Consider the following 25,356-nt stretch of genomic DNA (forward strand, 5'->3'; position numbering starts at 1 on the left):
AACAATGAAGCGTAACTAAATTCTACAAATATCGCTGATATTTATTCATCATATATTTGAGTTAATTGATAGACTGAAAACTCCTGCCCTATTTTCAATCCTGTACAAATTTACCCAAAGATTAGATATTAGATAAATCACCAAAGAAATAACCATGTGTAAAAATTACAGTGGTAGAAAAGAATCTTCACCACACATGTAAGACACATTTTTTAAGTATTGGATTCTAAGGGTCCGATTACAATGCGGACAGGAAGGGCTCCGACCATCGGGGTGCCTGCCTCGGGGTGCAGGGATGAACTGCACCTTAGCATTTTGCTATGAGAGCATGCATTCCATTCGGAATGCATGCTCTCATATCAAAGTATAGGATTGCGACCTTCCTAATTCCGGAAATGGAACCCATGACAGGAGGTCATTCGGTTCCAGTTCCAGAACGATGCCGGACAGACTCAGGTCCGTCCCGCATTGTAATCAGTCCCTTGGTGCTAAAAACATTCAAGATGAGAAGTTATTTTTTTTTTTGATAACCAATGGTGTCCTTTTTCAGTTTACATAGATACAGTCTTATTACTAACATTCTTAAGTGGTGCGGAAAAAACCCTCCTGAGTCTGCGGAAATGGCAAAACCTGTTTGTTTTTTGGAGTAAAGAGTCATGGACAAGAATTAGTGTACTAAAGTCACTTCAAAGTCATTCATTTTCAGAGTCAGTCCCCACGGAATCATCATGTTTCAAGGTCTTCATCATGAATTGATTATTCTCCAGTCTCCTTTCTATGGGTTTTAAGTCACATGATTATTTATTTGGTGATTTAGCTAATATGTACTGTTTTAGTACATTTTTGTAATATTGGAAATAGGGTATGTTTTTCTGTTTATCAATGAACTCAAATATTTGATGAATAAATATCGCTAATGTTCAGAATTAAGGGGCCGATTACGATGGCGGGCGATAGCACAACCGCGGTGCTGGCGGAAAATGCCCTTTTCCGCACTCCAGCAGCAGTTTTCGTGTCCGCCATATTACGATGGGCAAACATAGCCATTTACAGACCGCTGCAGAGCGACATAAACCGCCAGAAATGTGCACCCGCCTCAGCGGGGGAGTGAGCTAATAAAGAGGTACCGTTTGCTGAATGCGGTGAAGACCATCGGTCAAATCACGATGCCCTAACCAGCCCAGCACACCGCAGCAGAGAAACCGGCTATACGGGGATGGCGGTGGCAATACTGCAGCTAGCTCCATGAGTTCCTGACCGCTGTAAAAACGGTGGTCTTTGGCCTTTCAGCAGCAAATCCAACCGCCGAGGTCGGATTTTCAGCTTCTCCGGCGGTGAATCCAGGAATCCGACCACCGCGGTAGGGTGTTTTAGGCAGTGCATCCTAATCTGGTTGCCTGTTTTGCAGCGGTACCTGCGGACGGTGAAATGCCGCTACCTCGGCGGTCAGAATGGTTTTCCAACCGCCATCGGAATCGGCCCCTTAGTTACACATCATTGTTGTTTAAGAAATCTTTGATCCATAAGCGTGAAACACTATTTTTCAATAACAAAAATCTAAGCGTTATCAAATTAGCATGAAGCATGGGCTACCAATGCACTCTCCTATGCAGCGATACCCTACCTGGAAGCAAGTGGATACTTTCAATGATATGCAGAAGCTGTATGCAAGGAAGAATGAACTGCTCTCAATATGCTTGAACTGCTGCTTGTATGAAAAGTCTGTCTGGCATTACAAGCTCTTTACAAGAAACTAATGTTTGAAGACGCTCAGTACCTTATAAACAGCAAAGCCAATGGTGAGATTTTTCGCCAGTAACTTTCGCCGGTTCTTCTGCATTAGGGCAACAAGGAAGCTGCACACAAGTTTGTTGTCTTCGGGATCATCATCTTCCTCTAAGAGTGTGACCTTGTACTGGGGGTTGAGCTGGAACATATCTGAACATAGAGTAAAGAAGGAATTGCAAAGGAGCAATTTACACATGAACAATGTGAGAAGGGGCAAGCAAACTGGTTCAGCCTACAAAGGGAAGGGCCAATGCGAAAGGGAGAGACCAAAAAGGAGCAGCTTACAAACTGATGCGAGAAGACTTGAACAAAGAGGTTAACTTAAAAAGGACACTACATGAAGGAGGGAATAGCAAGAAGCAACTTACCAGGGACAATGTGAGAAGGAGTCAACAGACAAGAGCAACTTACAAACAGCATTGCATGAGGAGAGACAAGAAAGGAACAATTTACAATAGGACAATGCGAGAGGTAGTGAATCAAGAAGAGCAACTTACAAAGGGGTAATGGATGAAAGGTTGAACAAAGAGGAGCAGCTTACAAGGGCCAATGCGTAAAGGAGTGAACAGAGAGGAGCAACTTGCAAGGGCCAATGTATGAAGGAGTGAATAGAGAGGAGCAACTTACAATGGCTACGTTGAGAAGGAATCAACAGAGAAGAGCAACTTACAGGGGGCAATGTGTGAAGGAGAGACCAGAAAGAAACACCTTATGATGGGACAATGCCAGAAGGAGCGAGAGGAGCAACTTAAAAAGGAGCAATTTGCAAAGCAGCGAGTAGAGAAAAGAAACTTCCAAAGCACAATGTGAAAAAGAGCAAATGTTAAATGTGATCACCCCTGTTTTTTGACTCATACTAGTGGTAACTGATTCTGATTGCGCCATGGGCTCCGCTAACCAGGCCCTGTGCTCTAATTAAAAAGGTATATGGTAATTTGCTGTATTTACAAATGGCACTGACAACCTACCTGTAATTACCTTTTATATGGTAGAGCATGTAAGTGTAGAGACCCAGCAGCTTTGAGACACTTAAGTGTGCACTGTTATGTTGCCTGCTGTCATTTTAAAAGTCAGCCCTACTTTTCAGGCTGCTTTTAAATTGAAATTAAATGCAAATTCGACTTTGGATTTAAAGGTACTACCAAAGTATTAAAGTACCTTATTTTTACATATAAGTCACCCCTAAGGTCTATCCTAGGTGCCCCGGGGTAGAGTGGCATGTAAAAATAAGTAGGGATGTTTTAAAAGATGTTTTATATGCCCTGGTGAGTGAAAAAACTACCATTGTTGTTTGTCCTCCATGGTAGCACTTTAGCTCCATAGACTAACATGGGGATACTGTAATACAGCGTAACTATTCACAAAAACAATTAAAAAAAATATTGATAGGAGTGAGCTAAAATAATATTTCCAGGGCTTAAAAGATTGGTAATGATAAATCCAACCACTTGCCTCTGTTGAATTTATCATAACTAATACAGAAGAGAAGTTATGTGAGACAAAATTTGGCCTTCTAGCAGCCTCTACGGATTGGCCAGCCTTAACCAGCTTAGCCAAACTGCTTGGTTGAGGTGTCAGAGGTTATCTGATGGGGGAGCTCTGCAGAGAACAGCCCAGGGCAGAGGCTGGGTAAATCAAACTAGGCTTCAAAGAGAGCAGGACAGTATGGAGTACCAGCCAGGCCTACTCCCTCTTTCTGTAGCCCCCAGCCAGATGAGTGCACCAAGTGGAATTTGCAGGAGGTCTGGAAAGGGTGTGTTACGGGAAATGAGCCACACCAGTGGGTCGGCTTAGCCAGGTCTTACTCCTGAGGAAAGAATTCTCCAGCTTGAATTTTAAAGTGCAGTGCTTTGTGGTACAAGAATATGACACATTTTGGAGGAACCTATCATGCTTCTGTGTGGCAACCTGTACCCCACTGGCCAGAGCTGCCCCCTGTTGTCGCCCCAGAACATTATATAAATATGTGAGAGCTGCACAGCGTCTCAGATCTGCTACCTGAAACTACAAGTAGAAGGAAGACTGCCCTGCTGGAACCCTACTCATCACACCAAAGGACTGCACTCTGAAGGATTGCTCCTGCTGCACACTGCGAACTACATCCCTGCAGACTTAGCCTTGCTTCAAAAATGATTAAAAAGTGGACTCCCTAAAAGCAGCAGGTTAACAGAGCTCACCTGCACCTTCTCCCCCAAGTTGTTCCTAGGCTGGAGTGCATCCAGTGGACTTCTAAGGATTTTGCCAAGTCACTGTGGGAGTTGTAGTCCTAAACTTCCAAGGCCCATCTCAGAGCTTCTGGAGCTTTAATTTTGTGTTTTGGACACTTTGAACATTTAGGAGGAACTTCAGGAAGAAGTCCCAGAAGTTTGAGAAAACTATTGGAGAAAGATCCACAAGGTGTCCGACCTGTCGACGAGAGTCAGGCTGCAGATGGCCATGGATTTTGTAGGGTCGTCCCACTGAAAGCTCTGAAACTCAAGACCTCCAGGATTTCACCAAGGGATCGTGCTGAGCCAAGCCGCCGTCTTCGACTCGGATCCGCGCCTGAAGAGAAGTCTCTCTCTTCGAAGAGAGAAAATTCTAGAAAAGTTTCTAAGTGCGAAGGTAACATTTTTACCGGGCCTCCTGCTTAGTGTATCCTGCCAGAGCTCCATTTCGGTCGGCCTCAAACTTTGTCTTTGTCCAGGTCAAGTGTGACCAGATGTCTCAAGTTAGTGTTTTATGTTTTTGAGCACTAGAAAGTGTTTATTCATTAAAAATTTAAATCCCTGGTTCCCTATATTGGATTGTTGTCATTTTGGTGTCATTTTAACAGTAAAATATTTCATATTTTTATAAATGGGTTGTGGATTTTTAGTGTGTGTTGTATCCTATTTACTTAATGTATTGGTGTTCCTAAATACTTCACACACCACATGTCTCCTAAGTTAAGCCTGCCTGCTCGCACCCAGCTACTGATGGTTGAGCCACGGGCTAATGTATTGAGACCTTGACTGGATCTAATATTGCACAAAAGTAATCTGAGACAAAATCTTAAATTTACGACTTCCGGTATTCACAAAAGGCATTTAGGAGTAGTAAAGTTAGGATTCCTAAATTTACTACTCCTAAATGCCCTTTGTGAATACCGAAAGTTGTAAAGTTAGGATTTTGTCTCAGTTAAAGTTAAGTTTTGGTCTTTTAAATGGCGGACGTGGTGCCGGTGTAATCGGTGCCGGGTGAGGTGTTATGAGGTCGCCCAGTGCCGATACGGATCCAGGCCTGCGTGGCCTGAAGTCACGCCGGCAGAGTCGGGCTGCCCAAAGATGGCATGCATCGCTTCGTTAAAACTCCAAAGCTGGACAGGGGTTGCTCTGGCTCCTGTAAAGGGAGGGAAACTCGTAGTCAACCCTTCAGGCTTCACACGCGGATCCGCGGCACGGGCACCATCTGCATTCCTCGCCGCGTCGGCCGACGGGTGGGGAGAAGTGGAAGAGCGACGATGCTTCTTCGACTTCTTCTTGTGCTTTGACTTACCTGAGGAGTGCGAAGACTTCGATGATGAGTGGTGGTGGCTCCTCAATCGGTCCCTCAACCTCCCACGCAACCGGGACCTCAAACGGCACGGAGCAGACTGCCGGGCCTCAAGAAGCCTTCGGGACCATTCCCGCAAAGACTTCTGGTTCAAGGTCCGGCAGCCGGAGCATGACTTGGTGTCATGGTTGCGCCCCAGGCTCCACAATCACTCCCGGTGCGGGTCCGTACACGACATCAGTTTGCGACAGGTGTCGCAAGCCTTGAAGACGGGACGAGGATTACAGGACATCCCTGCGTGCACCAGGAGTCAATTGACTCAAAAACGGTGTCAACAAAAGTTGCAAACAAGTCAGTCAAAAAGTGACTGGCGGTACGCACTCTCTGGATCTGCGCTGGCTGGCACGGAAAAAGAAAGAACTGACAGCGCGCAAGGGCGGCGTCTAAGTAGATACCGCAACATCATTCTGACGCCACCTTTCGACGTGCAGGGGTACTGCTGACGAAACAATTCTCCGGATCCAGTCTGACGCCTGGGGGTAATTCTAAGGTAAGGAGTCTATAGCTAATTGTCTCTTTCAGATCACTTGCATTCACAAATGCTGTTTACATGCATTGCATGCACACCTTTTATTTATAACACTAAAGCCTGCCCTGTTGGCTTTCCAAATGATAGTAAAATGCAGCAAAAAATGATTGCTTTCTGTATAGAATGCAAATAAGAGTTAGAGACTTCAATGTGAGAAACTGTGTGAAGATTGAGTGCAATTTCCAGGTCAGAAATAATTTGGCATACATTTCGAGGAAAGCACTTCCTGTAGAGTGGAATGATATACCAAACAGCCAACAGCATCAAGTGAGAAGCAAATCATCTGGATGGAGCCACAGCCCACAAAGTATATATTTTAATCCTTTCTGCAGGCAGCTGCATTGTCAAGCCAGACCTAAAAATAGTTATGATAGTTCCATCACAGACCAAAGTCTGACCCAGAATGTGCAGATGCATGAAGGAATGTGTGCGACAACTTTGAAGGATGGGTTGAGGTATGACATATGTCTTTGTACAATGTACTTTGTAACTAGCTTTGGGACAAAGAACAGTGTGGTATAGTCTCCAAACAAGTTTGATCCTCTCTATTGCATTAGCACCGGAAGTTGTCTCACTTACCAGGGTTTTTTCTGCTTCCACCAGCCGAGGTGCCTTGACGCCAGGTGCCATCGATCATTGTTGTGTGCCACTTGCTGACGTCTTTCTTGTCCAGAGCATCTGGAGTCAAATTGCAGATCTCAAGTAGGGTAAAATGTTGCATGAAGTCCTTGAAGGACATCCTAAGGGGTGCAAAGGGATGGGGGTACAGAGACAAAGAGCGGTTGTGACACAAACTTCAGGTGAAGGTGAGATGAGTAGATTTTGGGATGGGGTGATATATTTCAACTAAATCATATCAACCCCCGAATTATTACAGAGTGAAAGAGTAAAATACAAGTTTTGCTCAGTGTTATTAAATGGTAAATGAGCAAAAAGCACAAACATGGGAAAGCTTAACAAATAATCCTGCAAACTGCACACATCAACATATGGTAAAGACTGCAGCGCGGGTTAAAGGCATACAGTACTCTATGTCATTCATGAAAGTTGATCTGTGAAATGCAGAGATGACAACGGAGGGACCACAATATCATTTAGAAACAAGTTCCATTTTTTTTAGACCTGGATCAATCAAATAGTGTAGAAATGGACATCATTGGCTCTTGTGCCCAGCCCACTTCTACAGTGCAAGACCTCTTGCTCTTCTAATGTTACACGTCCTCACAACCATGATGCCCAACTCCTGCTATGGTGCAAGAAAAATGCCTGAACCAATGTGTAAGGATCCAACTACATTATTGCATCCAGCTCCCAGCTGTGATGCAAGAACCATGGCTGCATCAACACATAAGGACCCTCTTGCGTCACTGCGTAGTCGTGGATGTGCTTGATTTTTATGCAAGAGGCTAGAGTTTAAAAACAAGCACACAAAAAGGCAAAGCAGAAAGTGCACAAAAAACTATCCATGTTCTGGCTGTAGAAAGAAATCAACTATTAAGGTCTCTAGTCTCTTACTTTATCCAGTCTCTCTCACCTCTGCCTATGACTGGACTTCACACAACCGCCATAACTGGGGGGAAACGGGAACCTTACACAAGTGGGCGCTGGTGCTACTGCACCAACTGCACATATGATATCTACACCCCCAGACAAATGTAAATTGAAGTGTTCCCTAACTTCTGCATCACCTCATGGGACAATGGAGTCACCCAAACTAGGACTCAGAGCTCTCCCTCCAGCTGGATTAAATCCCTCACTGCTGTTAACACTTACTTCCAGTGGGGATCCTTTTAATACAGCACCTATCAACCTGAGTGCGACGCAACCTCTATTTCCCATCAGTGTGAAAGGGTACACTTTCTGCAGGCAGATTACCAGAAGTGTGTGGGACAAGGCCACTACTCATCCGCCTAACAGTTGGTAGATTAGCATTTACTACAGAGTACCCAGGTTACAGCGATGCCTCTTAGTCTCAGGCTATAGAGTCTGCAGTGGCATCACCTTGCTCAAAGCCCTGTTCAGTGAAAAGTCGATCATCAACTCAGCTAAACAGTACGCATTTCATACAGGCAAAATTATCTATGTGCATGTCTAGCCCCATCACCACTCTTCACACAATACAGTGACCCAGGGTGATTGTCCGAGCCCTTGCAAAAGCTGAGTAATAGGTGTGAAACCCTTGCATGGTTGCTTGCCATACTGAATGCTCCTCAAGAAAGAGATCAGTTGAAAAGAAGGAAGGATCACTTGGTAGATTTAACTATCTTTATTCAGCAATAGTCACAACTTGTAACGTCCCCTCACAAGCTCAACTGACAGAAAGGTTCTAACTTTCACTGTCAAAGGAACATACCATGTAGGGAAGGAGAGAGAAGGGGTGCATGGTAGCGGAAGAGACCAAAATACCATCAAGGGAAAAATGGGGGATAGACAAAAATATACGGTAAAAATTGTCATGGGGCGTGGCCAACTAACATGGCCGATCGGACGTGATCCAGACCGGCTCCATCCCAGGCCCTATATTTTTCCTGACCTGCACACCCCCCCAGCTACAGAGAGGCGCTGGGGCGGGCTGTGGAGGCGAACTCGCGGAGCAGGTGGTCTCCGGATGTCATGCTCCTAGCCTGAACGGCCCAGCGTTCCCCCAGCAGTTATGAGGTGCGGCTGGGGGGCTCCCCTTTCCCAGCGGGAGACAGCGCACGAAGTTGGGGACAGGAGCCTCGAGGGCTGGCATAGCGGGGGTGGAAGAACGAGGTTCTGGGACTGCCGGTGGGGGCATCTTCAAGCACGCTGTCGAAAAGGAGGCAGGAGTAGCAGCGAGGGATAGGAGTGATTCGGCACGGGGGGGCCCCGAGGTCTCGAAGCATCCGACTGAGGAGGGGGCCTGAAGCCAACTCTTATGCGAGGCCCTAGGCGCCTGTTGCCTGACCCTAACATGGCCACCAAACACTGAAGACAATCACTAGAGAGCATCGGCTGCAACCTCAGAGCAATTATGCTGGCCCCCCTTCCCACTGAACATTGAAAAGAGCCAGAGAAGTGTGGAGGGTAACACCAGCGGCCACCACCTTTCTCGAAGAGACCCAGCATTACCACGCAGGCTGCCATTACTGAGTGGGCCCTCTGACCAGCTCTTGGAGCCCTAGCAACCAGCACCGGAGGTAGACTCGCAGAGGACTGCGGGCGGCATTGGTCCCTTAGGCGAACGAAGAGCGCACTGCCTGGTTCCGCACAGCAAAGGGGGCTGCCAAGAGCTGACCAAATAAAGCATCCACCTATGCCACCGAAAAAGGCCCCCAACAATAAGGTCTCCTTATGCTGCTAGAGGCGCGGGGTCGACAGGGGAGGAAACGGCGAACCCACAGGAGCATTGGCACTCACCATGGAGGACCTCCTGGCTTCTCTCCGGTAGTTTAAAAAGGAGCTCCGAGCAGACATTAAGGCTGACATGGACGTCTTCTTCGATTTTTTTAGTGCGGAAATGAGGGAGAAACTGACGACCATACAGGCGACGTGGACTCGGTGGGCACCAGAACGCTTGACCTCAAGGTAAAAGTACAGGAATTGACTGATTGCATTCAACCCCTGGAGGAACGATCCGCTGACTTACGGGGACAGCTACAAGTCACCTTGTTCAAGTGCGAGGATTTCGAAAATATGTCCCTTCGCGATAATATACGAGTCCGTGGCCTGAAGGAAGACTGCTAGGGACCGGACCTGGAGGGCTTCATGGTGGGCCTTTTCTCCACGGGCTTGGGAGAGGGCGGCCCGAGATCCACCTGGAGAGAGTTTACAGAGTGGGGCAGTGGTTCCCCGATGAGGGCAGGAGGCCCCGAGAGATTCTGGAAAAATTCAGCTCATTTAAAGTTAAAGAACTGGTCTTACAAAAAGCTAGAAACGCCGACAAAGTCTCTTGCCGGAACGCTACGTGTACGTTCTACCAGGACGTGGCCCAAGCCACTATTATGCGCCGACAGCTATTCCACCCTATCGCCGACCGCTTGAGAGAGAAGAAGGTCAAATACAGGTGGACCTACCCATTTGGGATTACCTTTCAATTGGAAAACAAACACTTGCATTGCACCGAGCTGACAGAGGCAGTGGACATTCTGGGAATCACAATCCCGGAGCCCAACGACGAAGCAACTTCAAGGGCCACAGACAGGGAAAGGCAGTGAAAGCGACAGGGGGCCGGCCATTGGCAGATGGTAGGACGAAGGAGCAACAAATGTCCGGTCTAAGTATCAGAAACGGAAGAACCCACAACCGAACTACTCTCAGATAACAAGGTACTCTACCCCCCCACTACCCTGTTGGTGGCAGCCAGATGTTGTTGTGGAGAGGTGGAGGGAGCGAAGGACTTGCATTTCACAAGACTCTGGTGAAACCATTGGCCCAGTCAATTCGATGTAACCATGGGGCTGATGCTTGTAGCCCGGGGGGTCATAGGGATGTGCTGCGCTTGATGTGAGCAAAATGAATAACCACCTGTCACTACTGTGGTAAGGAGATTCCAAAGGGAGAGTGGTTGGAGCGGAGGACTTGCAATCTTCTGGACACTTGTAGGACCGCCGGAGCTAACAGACTTGAGAAGCTAATAAAGGGGTGCTCAGAAATGTGACAGCCATTGGGTAGCTGTATAACTTCACTATGCATATGCCTTAATAGTTGATGTTATAGGGGCTGGGGGAATGGGAATGGTTACGTTCCTCGAGTCTGTTCTCCTCTGCGATGGGGATTCTCTGCACTTGATTTTATTGTTTATCTTGTTTTGATAAGTTAGTTAGATGTCATGGTGACTTTTTTACATCTTTTCTTTGCTGGGTCCGGGGGTTGGGGGGGGGTACAGGGACAAAGCCAGAGCAGGGGGCCAAACAGGGGAGGCAGGGTCCCAACCAGATAATTATGGCAGTCACAACTATCACATGGAATGTCCGGGTCCTAAACTCCCCATATAAGCGTCAGCGCCTGTGGAAATACTTCATTGATCATAATATCCAAGTGGCGGCCCTTCAAGAAACGCACCTCAAAAAACCAGAGGAACACCGTCTGAAATATAAAGCTTTTCCTTTTATATTCAGATCCTCCCACACCTCAAAACAGAATGGGGTGGTGCTGCTTTTTCATACGGGGGTCCAGTTTCAAGCCCAGGACACCAAAGCTGACAAAGCAGGGAGGTACATTATGGTTAGAGGGGTCCTGAGGGGCTGGCAGTGCACATTTGCAGTTATGTATGCACCAAATACGGGACAACAGGACTTTATATTCTCCTTCCTTATGGTCTTGTAGAAATTTGCGCAAGGGGACATTCTCCTAATGGGAGATTTCAATCTTGCCTGGGATCAGGGGCTGGACAGGACTCATCCAGATAGGGCGACAGAGGAGTTTTTGGCAAGGCACTTAGATCGTAACTCCAACTCCTGGGGCTGGTGGACGTGTGGAGGGATAGTAATCCCACCGTTCGTGACTATTCCTTCTTCTCCCACTCCCACAGGACATACTCCCGCATCGATCACATATTTGCGAGCCAATCTCTGCTCCACTCGGTACTACAGATAAACTCCCACCCGATATGCCTGTCTGACCATGCCCCCCTCGAGATGACCCCCACCTGGTCGAACCCACGTACAAAGTATGTGAGTTGGTACTTCCCCAATTTCCTTTGCAGGGATACACTTATGCTTGATGAATTTAGGCAAACCATTTTTGTGAGCAGAAGGATCTCGAGCTTACCTCGCACGCTACCACCTGGGACTCATTTAAAGCGGTAGTCTGGGGTAAGTGCATTGAGTGAGCCACCACCCTGAAAACACAGCAGCGTGAGGAATGCCTCATGTTGGAAAGGGAACTACAGACCGCAGAACAGGCGCACAAGACTAGCCCCTTGGCTCCGGCGCGGAGGAAAGTAACTGCCCTCAAAGGGAAGCTGCTGGCCATATACACTAACAGGGAGGAAAAAACCATCTTACGCTTACAGGCCAGGGGTTATGAGGGAGGGAACAAAGTGGGGTCCCTGCTTGCACACCAGTTAAGGGCCAAGCAGGAAAGGGAATACATAAAACTTATAGTAGATGACGCGTGCGTCTCACATAAGACAGAGGAGGGGAAGGCACAGGCCTTTGAAGAGTTTTGTCGTACACTTTATACTTCAGAACACCCAAGGGCGCAGGACCAAACGGGGTATCTGGACCCCTTAGACCTCCCACAGGTTTCGGCCAACACCAATGAGAATGGAAGAGGCGATTGTGGCAGTAATTCCCAAACCGGGGAAGGACCCTGCAGCCTGTTCCTCTTACTGGCCAATAGCCTTACTGAATCTGGACGCCAAGATTTACTCTAAAATCTTGGCCACTTGCTTCGAATTTGTGCTCCTAGGCTTGATTGACCCGGACCAATCAGGCTTTATTAAGGGACGGCAGACCCATGATAATTTGTGGCTCATCATCTACATCATAGAGAAGGCCCGGATGAAAAACATCCCAGACGCGGAGAAAGCATTTGACCGCGTGGAGTGGACCATTTTGTTTCCAGTGCTCCAGTGCTTTGGATTTAATGAGACTTTTATAGGGATGGTTTGCAACTATTATCACTCTCCTAGCTCCCGGGTCCTGGTCAATGGCGTTGCTTCCCTTCTTTTAGCTTGGCACTTGGGACGAGGCAGTGGTGCCCGCTGTCCCCCCTCCTTTTCGCCCTAAGCATAGAACCCCTAACGCATAAAATTAGAGAAAACCCAGACATACGAGGGGTGCGATTTGGCTCATACGATCATAAGATATCACTCTTTGCTGATGATGTGCTTCTTCCAGTCACAGAGCCACTTTCCTCTTTACCAGCTATTCAGGAGGAGCTTACGCTGTTTGAGATCAATTTGGCCAAGTCCTTCTTACTCAATCTGACCCTCTCTAAAGAAGAGTGGCGACGAGTGGAGAGCACGTCATCATTTAGCTGCACAGCTTAGAAGATTACCTATCTGGGGATCAAGCTCACCCCCCGTATTTGAGATCTCTACAAGGCCAACTTCCCTCCCCTTTTACACCAATTAAAAATTGACCTGGGCAAAAGGAGTGTTACCTACATCCCCTGACTGGGCAGGATTCATGCCATTAAGATGAATGTGCTCCCCCGTTAGCTTTACCTCTTTCAGGGTCTGCCCATTCCAGTGGAAAATGGTCTCTTTAGAGAGTTGCGACAAATGATTATTAAATTTATTTGGTTGGGGAGGAGGGCTCGCTTGCCCCATTGCCTGCTCGTGCGGCAGGGGGTTTGGCGCTGCCGGATTTTCAGGGATACTACAGGGCGGCACAGCTGCACTTAATCACAGAATGGTCACTGTGTGCCTCTGAGAAGCACTGGCTTCATATAGACAGACAGATTACCAGCCGAACCATATAGGATCTACTGTGGAAGCCAAAATATGACAGACCGCCCAACACCTACATCAGTACAACCACGTCCACCACATTATGTTATTGAGTTTTATAACGCGCACAGCTACTCCTAGGAGTGTACCGGCGCGAGCCTGTAAGGTTCCAGAAAGGGGGAATTAAAACAGGAAAGTTTTGAGCTGTTTCTTATATTGGCATAGGTCAGCAAGTGATCTACCCCCCATTCTTTGGAGGCGCACCCGAGGAATTTGTGCGAGCAGCTGAGAGGACGATCTCAGATGCCTAGAAGGCAAATAGAAAGCAAAGCGTTTTCTGAGATAGGGCGTATACAGGTATGGGATGCTCTCATAAGGAGGTTGCAGCTGACCACCTTTCTATCTCCCTACACGCCCATACATTTCAATGCTGCCTTCCCCCCTGCGCTCCAAGAGGGACCCTTCGAGGCATGCCGGGCGGGTGGTTGTCTCACGATTTCCACCTCTTTCAGAAAACAGCCAAGGAGAATTCCACTACTTGCAGCTTAAACATTGGGTACAGCAGCCCCTGGTGCGGCTGGCTGCCACCAGGGACCTGCTTCCCATAGAGAAGTTTGCCCAATCTGGGTCCTCCTCCAAGGGATGCATTTCCTTTTTGTATGCTCTCATACAAGCTCTGAGACCTATGAAGATCCCGTGATACAAACGCTTTTGGGATGCACTTTTAGATGCGCCTCTAGGGGACAAACAGTGGGAGCATTTAAGTAAAGACATTGAGAAATTAATCCGCTCGATGTATCTAAGGGAGGCACACTACACTGGTACTTGTATCTCCAGAAACTGCACAAGATCTTCTCCAACACTTCGGATAGGTGCTGGTCCCAAGTTAAACTCATGTTAGGCTACCCAATTCCTCAGTCCCTGGAACACACCTTCCTGGGGTTGAGAGATCCAACCCTGAAACGCGAAACGCAGAGTAATAGGTCTGTCATGTGGCTCTGCCTGAGGGCGGCCAAAATGGCAGTAGCTGCTGCATGGAAAAAACAAGAGGCACCATCTTTAACCCAATGGCACGTGAGACTGTGGAGGGCGTTGGCTCTGGAGCGCTTGGCCGACATAGTGGATGACACCAGAAAAGGATTCGAATATATATGGTTCCCGCTGGTTAACTACTTGTTGGAGGGGCTCCCAATGACGGCGTGTGCCCCACAGCTAAGAGCCCTCAACTTGTTTCATATATAATGCCACAACAGCACAGATGGCAGCTTGCAGCTAGGATGATGCCCCTTCATGGGCCCAGGCGCCCATCCCTCATGTCCACTTCATTATTATTTGCATCATGACATCGCGTTTTTTTTTTTTTTTTAATTAGGTATGTTCAGTTCCTTTCTATGTTCCTCTCCTTAGAGGTTGTATTGACGGAAGGTCGTAGAATACTAAATGCAACACGATATGATTGTAACTATCAATACATTTTCCAGGCCACAGAACTCGTGAACAAGCTGTAACCTACATGTGATTTCTGTAACTCTTGGCCTATTTTGACAACTGTTGCAGGTGTACTACTTTTCTGTATCAATCTAAAAACTAAATAAACTGAATTTGAAATAAAAAATTGTGATAACCTACTATTGAGATTAGATATTATGTACATAATATAAATTATAACATCTTCTTCCTATGTAAAATTTAAAACATTCTAATTTTCCATAACCGTAAAGAGACTACAATTAGTATATGTATATATTTGTTTCCATCTACTTCATTTCAAGAATTGAGCACCCTTATAATTGCCTGACAGACCATTGAAAATTATTATTCATCTATATAATCCTTGTGTCATTGAGGCACCTTCTTAGTTCTATCTGACAATCTTTTCTTATTTGTCTCGCTATTGACACTAACATTCCATTTCCAACTGAACTGTGTCCCTGGAATGGTATGACACCTGGACAGTCTGTACATGCTCCATGTCCTACCATCTTCAAGGACCACATTCTTATGTACTGGAGTTATTTTCATGGGGTTAAAGTAACTACTGTTTTTGCCTTTACAGGGATTGAGTTGTTTGCCTTTAAGTGAAACGAATGGAGAAATACCTATAACTGCATAATGTGCAATGTGGTATAAACATAACATATTTTGAGGGATTTTCCTAGAGGTTCTTTGGAAATGCTAGACAGTAGTATACATTCCTTGATCATTCTATTTACATGTTAAACCAGACCATTAGACGTAGGGCAATGCAAGGCTGTTTTTTAATGTTTGATGGACATATTAGTTAAGAATCCCTTTGTTTCTCAGAGGTAAATTTTACTCCATTTTTTATCAATGTTCTAGGAATATCTTCTATAAAAACACTAGCATGTATTTACTTTCCCATGTAGATCGTCTGAAAAGGTCCTAAAATGTATAATTCTCCCTCTGACTAGAGATGGAGGTCCCTATGTAATTGGTAGAGGTATTGGAATTGACAGAGAAGGAGCTAGACCTCCCCCCTACTCTTGTCACCCTCCCAGGAGGAATAATGGGGGACCTACCTCTAGGGACTTCTTCTGCACGATCTGTGCTATTCCCTGGGGGATCAGAGTTCACCAGTGTGGAGTCACCAGACTCTTCTTGGTCATGCTCAGAATTAGTGTCACTGGGGTGAACCACACCTGACCCTTCTTCTGGAGCCACTCCACCCACATTGTCCTGCCTCTCGGACCTATCAAGATTCTGGAGATCTTCCTGCAGAAGCAGCTCTAACAGTTGTATAGTGTTAGGGTTGCTACCTGTCTTTAGCTTTCTAGAGGCACACAGGGCCCTGAGTTCCTGAAACTTCAAGTCACTGTATCTATGTGGTTGGGCCCCGCTGGCTTCCCCAACTAAAGACATGGTGTAGTGCACCTACCAACACTAGTGAAAACGAAACTTCCAAAGATTGGAGAAAGTGTTGAGCTGGACCCTTAATAATCAATCCAAAATGTTCAGTAGAACTTACCTGATCTCAAAAAGTATTTTATATGTGCCTATGCTTGTGAAGTTTTTTCATCTAACCACACCTAGATTAGCTGGTAAAAGAGTGCAGGCTTAAATCCCAACCACTGCACACCAATGTAGGAGGCTAGATTAGTATATGGTGCACACTTATTTAAGTGATGCACCTTGCACTAATCCAGACAACCCTCTTGATGATTTTCGTGGTCTTATGTCACGTGGACTTTAGTTCATTGTCGACATTACTAAGTTAGCATGAACCCTGCAGCCAATAGGCAGCTTTGCACACGTTACTACATGGCTTTATTTTTGCAATTGTATTTGTTTGTGCCTTTCACATGGGAACTGTCTGCTGTGTTTGTTCTCTGCCTGTTCCTGGAGTTTAGTCTGAACATTGTGATTAAAGTCGATAAGCAATGCCCCTTGCTAATCTGTGCTGGTCAGGCCCTAGCACCTAGACAAAACATACCAATGCAGCTGTTGTTGGAAATTCGTACTTTGATATAATGGATATACATACATGGGGGAACTCACTTGGAGAGGTACCTTTCCAGGGAGAAGAGCAAGAATGCACCTCTGATGTAGAACTATCACCTATAGTCTAAGGTATGGGGTCTGCTGACAAGGCCCAGAGATCTTCTATTATATAATAATACTTTTTCTTAGACATCTCCCTTTATGATTTATGGACTAGCTGCTATGCTGACTATATTTGTACTATGCATGTCGTGGCACGTATACTGCACGTTAGGGCACGTTAGTTAAAATAAATATTTTAAACAGTTTTGTGTCTCTGTCAGATCTTATTGTGGACAAATACGAGAGTGCGAGCGTAAGGGTGTGTCTTGGTACAGCGATTCCTGAGAGATTTGGGAGTGTTGTGTTCTGGGGTGTCTAATCAATGGTTTCTCCATGGGTGTGTAGGAGGGCAAGTGAGACACTATAGCTAGTCGGTCCCGGGCTTCTGGGCACTCAGGTGGCAGGATAACTCAGTCCCTTCTCACTAAGGTCCCATAATCCTAAGAATAGTTCTGTTCTTGGGCAGAATCCCTGCAACACTTAGACAACCTTGGAAAGCTCCCTAAGTGGTAGCTACTGAGAGCAGCCTTCAGGCTTATCCAGGAGGAGTGTTAAGCAGCTTGTTTTACCGGATCTAATCATATAGTGCAGGTTAAACTAAAAAAAAATCACGCAGTATATATATATATATATATATATATATATATGACCTACTGGCGGTCGCCAGTAGGTAGTTATAGTTAGGACCCTGTTTCCATAGGAAATCCGCAACATTCTATTTTGAATAACTTTGGCGCCGGTCGACGAATCCTCGCGAATTTCTCAAAATAGGTGGGGCGCTACGCTCCGCTCCTACCCTGAAAGTCTCGGGGGGGTTCGTCAAGCGGGGGCTGAGATAAAAGGGGGGTCCCAAAACGCGTTTTTCCCATGCATTTTTCCATAGGACCTTTAGACAGGGCTACAGCCCGAACGGCTGAACAGAATTACTAGAAATTTGGCAGAGAGGTAGTCCTCAGGTCAAGGAAGTGCCTTTTGTAGGTTTGGTGTAAATCTGTTCAGTAGATTCTGAGAAAATAGCCTTTAAATCAATATATATATCTGAGCCAGCTTACGGTACGCTTACCGTAAGCTTACCGTACGCGTACGGTGGCGTGCGCGAGCGCGATTCTGATTGGCTGTTACATCTAAGTAAACATTCGAATCGGTCGAAACCAGGAAGCGGCGGCCGCCATTTTCTCTCTCGCACTGTGAGGGAGGGGATGTAAACAAAGGGAAAAAACATATAAAGGGGCTGTTTAGACAGCGCCCATGCACATAGCCATGTTAGTTGAGTCCTCAAAGATCCCCCAAGGCCAAAAACGGTAAATTTTTATTTTTTGAAAATTTCGCCGATTACGCTTACCGTACGCGTACCGTGCGCTTACGCTAAAAAATATATAAAAAAAAAAAACACACTCTCTGTGCATGGCATATTATTGTCATCACTTACAAATTAAATTTAACAGATTACCTATCACAAGGAAGCGCATAATATGTCCTCCATGTGCGCACGGTGCATTACGTGGGCACGCGGTGCGCGTAGCGCACTGCGTGCCCACCTTGCGTGTAGGGCACTAACTGCGTAAAGTGGGCCCGCGGTGCGCGAAGCGCACCGCGTGCTCACTGTGCGCGCACGGTGCGTGAAGCGCACCGTGCGCGCACGGAACGAACTGCGTTAAGTGGGCGCGCACGCCACGAATGGCGTAAAGTAACTTAGCATTTAAAAAACCGTACAAATTCACTGAAAAAACCATAGGTTTCACACACGTTATAGTTAGGAATTAGCATTTAAAAAACCTTGCTAATTCACTGAAAAAACCATAGGTTTCACACATGTTATAGTTAGCTGGAAATTTTACTGATAAAAAACCAATGAAATTCCCCCGTTATAGTTACTGTAAGCAACTATAACTCACGCGACCGTAATCCTCTGCTGATGACATATGTGTCTTTATGGAAAAAAAAAATTTGTAATATATGTATAGCTAAAATTTAATGGAAGAAGACATGGGCAAATAAGTGTCTAAATACAGTATTAGCATCAGCAGAGGATTACGGTCGCGTGAGTTATAGTTGCTTACAGTAACTATAACGGGGGAATTTCATTGGTTTTTTATCAGTAAAATTTCCAGCTAACTATAACATGTGTGAAACCTATGGTTTTTTCAGTGAATATATATATATATACATACATACATATATATAATATTATATATATATATTACAAAACACTCGTTAACACATTGTTATATCTCCTACTAGGAGATATCATCCAAATACACAAAAATACCACAATTTTTATACTGTAAGTGGCACAAAATAGATAGGTCTCCAGGGGGAGACCAAGCCATACATTAAGAAAGTGGAATGCGAACTGTGACTGAAGTCAGGACTGCCACCAGGAGACTTAGAAGAGCTGGACACACAAGGAACCACCCAAGGTAAGTACCCCAGGACCCCACGGGTACTGTGTGCAGAGTAGAAACACAGCTGCGTGCTCAATACAAGTCAACTGGTAAGTCGCAGCTGCAGTTTAAGGGAAAGAGGACCCTTCCCAGTGGATCCTGAAGGAACCCCGTGGAAGACAGATGGTTGGAGAGTCACCCCACCCGTAGAAACTCCAAGAACCAGGATACCTACACCAGGGACGCCAGGTGCATAGGTGAGAAGTGACATTGGAAACCGCCATAGACCACAGTGGAGGACTTCAGGAAAGATACTGCTGGAGAAGACCTTGAAAGTTTCCAGTGGACACTAAGGGTGGATTTGTGATGAAGAGAACCCTGTAAGCAGAGGGACAGAGTCTATGCCACCTGGAAGTGACCAAGGGGCACGGAAGAGCAATGCCCACCGATGTCAGGAGTGATGACGATGCCCGTGTTGCTGCAGCTATTGGGACCAGGTGATGCTGAAGAAGCCTAAGAGCAGTCCACGAGCTGTCCCACGACGGATTTCGAGAACCCACGGGGTCGGTGTCCGGCGAGAGCACCAACAATCCTTGGCAGCATCAACTGCTGTAGAAAGCGATGCAGGAGCAACGTTGGGAGCAGCAAGGCCCAAGGGACACACCACAAGCAGAGGAGTCAGAGCAGTCCCTGAGCAAACAGAGGGGACCACTGGAGCAGAGAAAGACCCTCAAGAGAACCCACAGACCGGAGGCACAAGAGTCACAAGAGGACATCGAGCAGCTCACCAAGACGGAAGGCTCTCGGTGCAGAGGATGTGGTGAGGATGCTGAGCTTGGCAGGAAGAGATGCTGGTGGCTGGTGCTTCTTGTAGCCCGAAGATCTCTGGAGTGCAGAGCCAACAAGCCTTGGCAACGGCAAGTTGACGCGATGCACAGGGGTTCGGTCCCAACCTTTCCGACAAGGGACATTGCCCTCAAAATTACAGAGAGGACAGATCAGGCCTTGAAGGAATTGCAAAGTTACCACCTGTGTTGCTGAGTCTTTCTAAGTCCGTGGGACGTCAGTAGCAGCAGACTGGTCAGCTTCGTTGCTGTCCCTGCAGTTGCAGGGGAGTGACTCCTTCACTCCAAGGGAGATTACTTTGGGTGTATTTGATGCCCACAGATCATGTGAAGATCCTGGAAGACGTACAGGCACAGACAACAAAGAAGACTTGCAGAACAGTGAGACCAAGAGCAGCATGAGTCTTCCTTATTGCAATCTCAGTTTCAGGTGAAGTCCAGGTGCCCAGATGTTTGAATATGATGTGGTTTAAGGCTTGAATATTGTCCCACGAAGAGCCACCAACAGGTAAGCCCTTGAGTACCCTAGCGAAAGTATTGGAACGATTCAGGGGTCCCTTCCAGAGGAGGGGCTGGACAGAGGGAAGGATACTCTCATTTCCTTAGTTCAGTTTCATGTCAGAACTGAAGTATGCAAGGAGGGCACCAGATGTGCCCTTCAAAGCAGTCTGGTGGCGCCAGCAAGCGAGCACCCCTCCCCCCCAGCCCAATGCACTAAGTCCTATCTGGGAGTTGGTCACACCTCCCTGTCACAGGAAACCTATTGTTCTAACTTCCCCTACTCAAGCTTGGCTCTGCAGCAGGAGGACAGAATTGAGTCTGTGGTCGGCAGTAGCACTAGCTTGCTGTCAGACCCTCAAAGGCTGTTACTGATAGTACTGGGGGGTACCCCAAGGGAGCCCCCCGGTACATGGGATCCTACTTCCAAAACTGGAATCAGTGTTGGGGTAGGATTCAAACCTGTTAGATACCGACCGCTATATAGTTAGACATCTCGCAATGACTTGATGTCCACTATATGTATCAAAATGTCTGACCGCACTTACAAAGCCTGGAGAATGTACTCTGAGTTTGTAGGGATGTCCTGCTCATGCAGGGGGCACCCTCACACTCATAACCAAGCACCCTGCCCCCAGGACTGAAGAGCCTGCCATAGGGGTGACTCATAGGTTTTAAGTGCAGTGACCTCAGATATTAGGACACTTATATCTCTAGTGAGAGTTGCAAGCACTAACTCACACTAGCTGCCATGGCAGGCCTGTAGTCGCAGTTTGAGTGGTCTCTCATGGGTGGCACAATACATGCTGCAGCCCATGGGAGACCCCTAGTGTACCTATGCCCCGGGTACCTCAGTACCATATACAAGGGACTTACAAGGGCACATCAGTAGCCAATTGTGAATGTACCAAAGTCAATTTAGGGAGAAAGCACAATGACTGGCGTTCTGATTAGCAGAATCCCAGTCAGACTAGGTCAAAAACAGACTGACACCAAGCAAAAAGTGGGAATAACCATTAGGGCAGATCCTACTTTATTACATAGTCCATTTTAAAATGATATCCCTGAAGGCCCAGCACCCATTTGGCTATGCGAGGCGTTGCGCGTTCAATTCCTTTGGATGAGAGAATGAATGTGAGTGGTTTATGATCTCTTCGTACAGTGAAAGGCAAACCCCATAAAAAGAATTTAAATTGCGGTATTGTCCAATAGCAAGCTAAAACTTCCCTCTCCACTGTAGAATAATTGGTTTCTGAATCCTTTATGGCACAGGATGTGAAAGCAACTATACTTTCTTTATTGTCTGCTATCTGTGTTATGGTGCCTCCTATTCCTTTGGTGCTCAGTGGTCAAAATGGTTCTACGCCTGACATCAAAGTTTCCCACTATAGCTGCTGTGGTAATTGATTCTTTGTAGTCATTGAAGGTTCTGTGGTAGGCTAAGTTCCATTTGAAATGGCTTCCTTTCTTTAGTAATTCTCTTAGTGGAGATACTTTATCTTATTTTATTTTTTAATAGTCTTTTTTGATTTTCAGCAATTTATACAAGTGAACTATAACAGCAGTAACATGCCCAGTATTTCACAAGCAATTACAAGAGCAGCTTTGGTGGGTCGTCCAGCCGTGATATAGCAATAATCTTAAACCAATATTGACATTTTATATTGCAATTCCACATTATTCTAACATCAGCAACATTAATAATAAAACCTGTGCAACATTGTCCGTTTATTTATTCCGTGTCTCAAAGATTTTTAGTTATCCGGAAGCGGTCTGGTGTAAGTTTCCAGATATATTCTTAGGGACGTTAATGGGGTAGAATCTGCGCCTCATGTGATTATGTATGTAATTCCAACAATTACGGGTCTGGATCGTCAAATGCGGTCTGTAGGCTGTCGCCTTGTGTATTTTGCCATTGTAAAGTATTGTGATAAAAGTGCAAGGCAGTGGTGTGTGTTCAATTTCGTTTCTATAATGGTTAGATACTCATGCTATTGCACGGATTGGCCAATGGTTGCATCTGTGATGTATTGGTCAATTGGGTCTCGTGTTCCGCCATTAGAGCCCTGCGGAGATCCAGGAGCCATAACTGTGTGTTGGGTCCAGTGATGATTTCCAGGCCATGGCTAATCTACGTTTTGCCAGCCCCAGTGCTAAATCTAAAAACGTATTCAAGTTCTTGAGGTGGGCGTTGTACTTTGTTATCCCAAATAGAAAGTGTGGGCACTGAACAGCTATCGCGAGTACCCGCTGCGTCTGTCAATGACCCAGCGACTTCATTCCAGAATGTCCTGAGTCAAGGGCATGTCCATACCATATGGGGGAATGTAGCGTCCGTAGCCAGACACCTGGGGCAAATGTCTACGGAAGTGGGGTACAGGCGCGCCAATCTCTGTGGTGGCAGGTAAGTTTGGTGAAGGAAATTAAATTGCATTTATTTCTGCCTAGAATTGATGGACATAGATTTAGGGTAGCTTATGCACTGTGTCCACTGATTATCAGTGAAATTGGTCGTCAGTGCCAAGTCCCAGTATTCTCGTAGTAGTGCCAACAGGGATATTGAGATGGCCATGAGAGAATAATAAATTACTGTGATCGCCTTTTTACCCCGGCCGTGTGTTAATAGGGTTTGTAGTACTTGTGATGTATCATGTTCAGTGTGTGTGTTCCCCCGTGTCTGAAGAATTTGTTGTGTCAGAGTTGCGTACTGTAGGAACGTCCCTGGTGGTACCCCGTAATCATCCATTAGGGTTTCAAGCTCACAGACGGTCGAGTCTACCGCTAAGTCTCACCAAGTGTTTAATCCTACCACCCGCCACTCTTCCAGTTCCGGGCGCTTGTGACAAGTGTATAAACTCAGAAGCACTTCAAGAGGGAGACTCGGAGTGTAAGGAGTAGACTGGCCACTAGGCAATACGTATTTCAGCCAGCTGCGTCTAGCCGCTGCCATTAAGAAGTTACCCTGTGTTTTTTTGTAGCAATGTTTTGGTGCCTGACAGACATTCTATCATGGCTGGCTGTCACATTGTGACCACCCAGGGATCTGGCTCATTCAGGTTACTCTTTGCGAGTCACCTCAAAGGCCATTGTAGCCGCACCGCTGCATAGTAGTGTTCATAGTCTGGCGCCAGAGTCCCCCTTCAGATAGAGGGAGGTATAGTTTCTGGAATGCCTCTCTGGGCCTAGAGCCACCCCATATTAAGGACGTCAGGAGCCACTCCAGGTCTTTGAAGAACCTATGTGGTAGCCTATAGGGAAGGGTAGAAATAAAGTATAGGAGATGGGGAGTAAAAGCATCTTGGAGATGGCGACTCGACCCATAGGGGATAAGGGCAAACTTGACCAAAATGGAAGAGCAGCCTGGGCTCTAGTGATCGCCTTCCCCAAATTGCCCTCTACCAGATCTGCCTGAGAGTGATAGATTTGGACTCCCAAATATTTAAAGTTGTCAAAATACCAAGTGAATGGGGTACAGGGTGTAGAGTGGCTTTGGTCTATGGACAGGGGTTGCATTGGAAATACTACGTATTTGGACTAGTTAACCCGTAGACCAGAAATTCTGGCTTGTTCGTCCAGCAGCTCCATTATTTCTTGCAGGGCCGTGGTCTGACCTCGTAAATAAACCAATGCGTCATCCACGTAGAGAGAGACTATATGCCATTGCCTGTATGCTTGTATGCCCCAGTTTAATACACAGCAGCGAAGCTTGCACACCAGGGGTTCCATGGGCAATGCAAAAATGATGGGAGATAAAGGGCACCCTTGTCTCGTTCCGCGCTCTATTACAAAAGACGGGGAAATGTTGTGGCCCTTTTTCACTCTGTCCAGCGGCTTTGTGTATAATATCCTTACCCATCTCAGAAAGTTAGGGCCCATACCGAATCTTGCCAACACTGCTAATAAATTTTGCCGTCCCAAGGTATTGAATCCCTTTTCGATATCTTAGGCAGCTATCCATGGCAGGTCCGTTTCCGTTCGAGCCCATTCCAGCAATTTGAAGAGTCGACGTAGATTCAGACCGGTATTTCTCTCTGGGATGAACCCATTCTGGTCATCATCAACCAGTATTTGTGCTACATCCATTAATCTACTGGCTAATATCTTTCCCAGGATTTTGTAGTCCGAGTTTAGTAGGGACAGTGGGCGGTTGGAGCAGGTCCCTGCCTGGCTTTGGTAGCACTACCAGTAGGGTGGGTGGGAGCTATGCCCGCTCAAATGCCTAACTATATATGGTGCATAACCTTGGCGTAAGGGGATGTATGTCATTACATCGCATACTAATACTATGCATGCCATTACAACGCGGGTATTACTACGCGATGTCAATGACAATGAAATGCCAACATCGCAAACTTTTTTCATGAGTATGCTTTTACCACGCATGCCATTACAACGCAAAGGAATGCGTGGTAAAGCTATACTTGTGGTTAAAGTTTGCAAGGTGACTCTACACTACCCCTTCACAACCCACCCCGACCCCCAGTCCTCTCCCTACAATTACTCTACACTACCCTGCACAACCCCCTGACACTACCCTAAAACACTACACTACACAAACACTACAACACTACCCTAAACCCTACACTATACAAACACTACAACACTACCCTAAAACCTAAAACCCTATACAAACACTACAACACTACCCTAAACCCAAAAACACTACACAAACAAACACTACAACACTATCCTAAACACTAAAACACTACACACACTACACTACCCTAAACCCTAAAACACTACACTACACAAACACTACAACACTACACTAAACCCTAAACCACTATACTACAGAAACACTACCACACTACCCCTAGC

The 25,356-nt window shown here is 46.3% G+C and overlaps 1 protein-coding gene across 1 annotated transcript in view; it reads right to left on the bottom strand.

Annotated features, from left to right (window-relative positions):
* The window catches only part of LOC146813824 (calpain-1 catalytic subunit-like), a 400,682-nt gene that overhangs the window by 198,773 nt on the left and 176,553 nt on the right, over positions 1-25,356 (bottom strand). Inside the window, exons 9-10 of the mRNA XM_085610280.1 lie at positions 6,470-6,630; positions 1,769-1,938 (exon numbers count right to left, since the gene is read on the bottom strand). Coding sequence (XP_085466406.1) covers positions 1,769-1,938; positions 6,470-6,630 — 331 coding nt within the window. The remainder of the gene's footprint in view (positions 1-1,768; positions 1,939-6,469; positions 6,631-25,356) is intronic.

This window comes from Triturus cristatus, chromosome 6, assembly GCF_964204655.1.
Source record: "Triturus cristatus chromosome 6, aTriCri1.1, whole genome shotgun sequence".
Classification (NCBI taxonomy): Eukaryota; Metazoa; Chordata; class Amphibia; order Caudata; family Salamandridae; genus Triturus; species Triturus cristatus.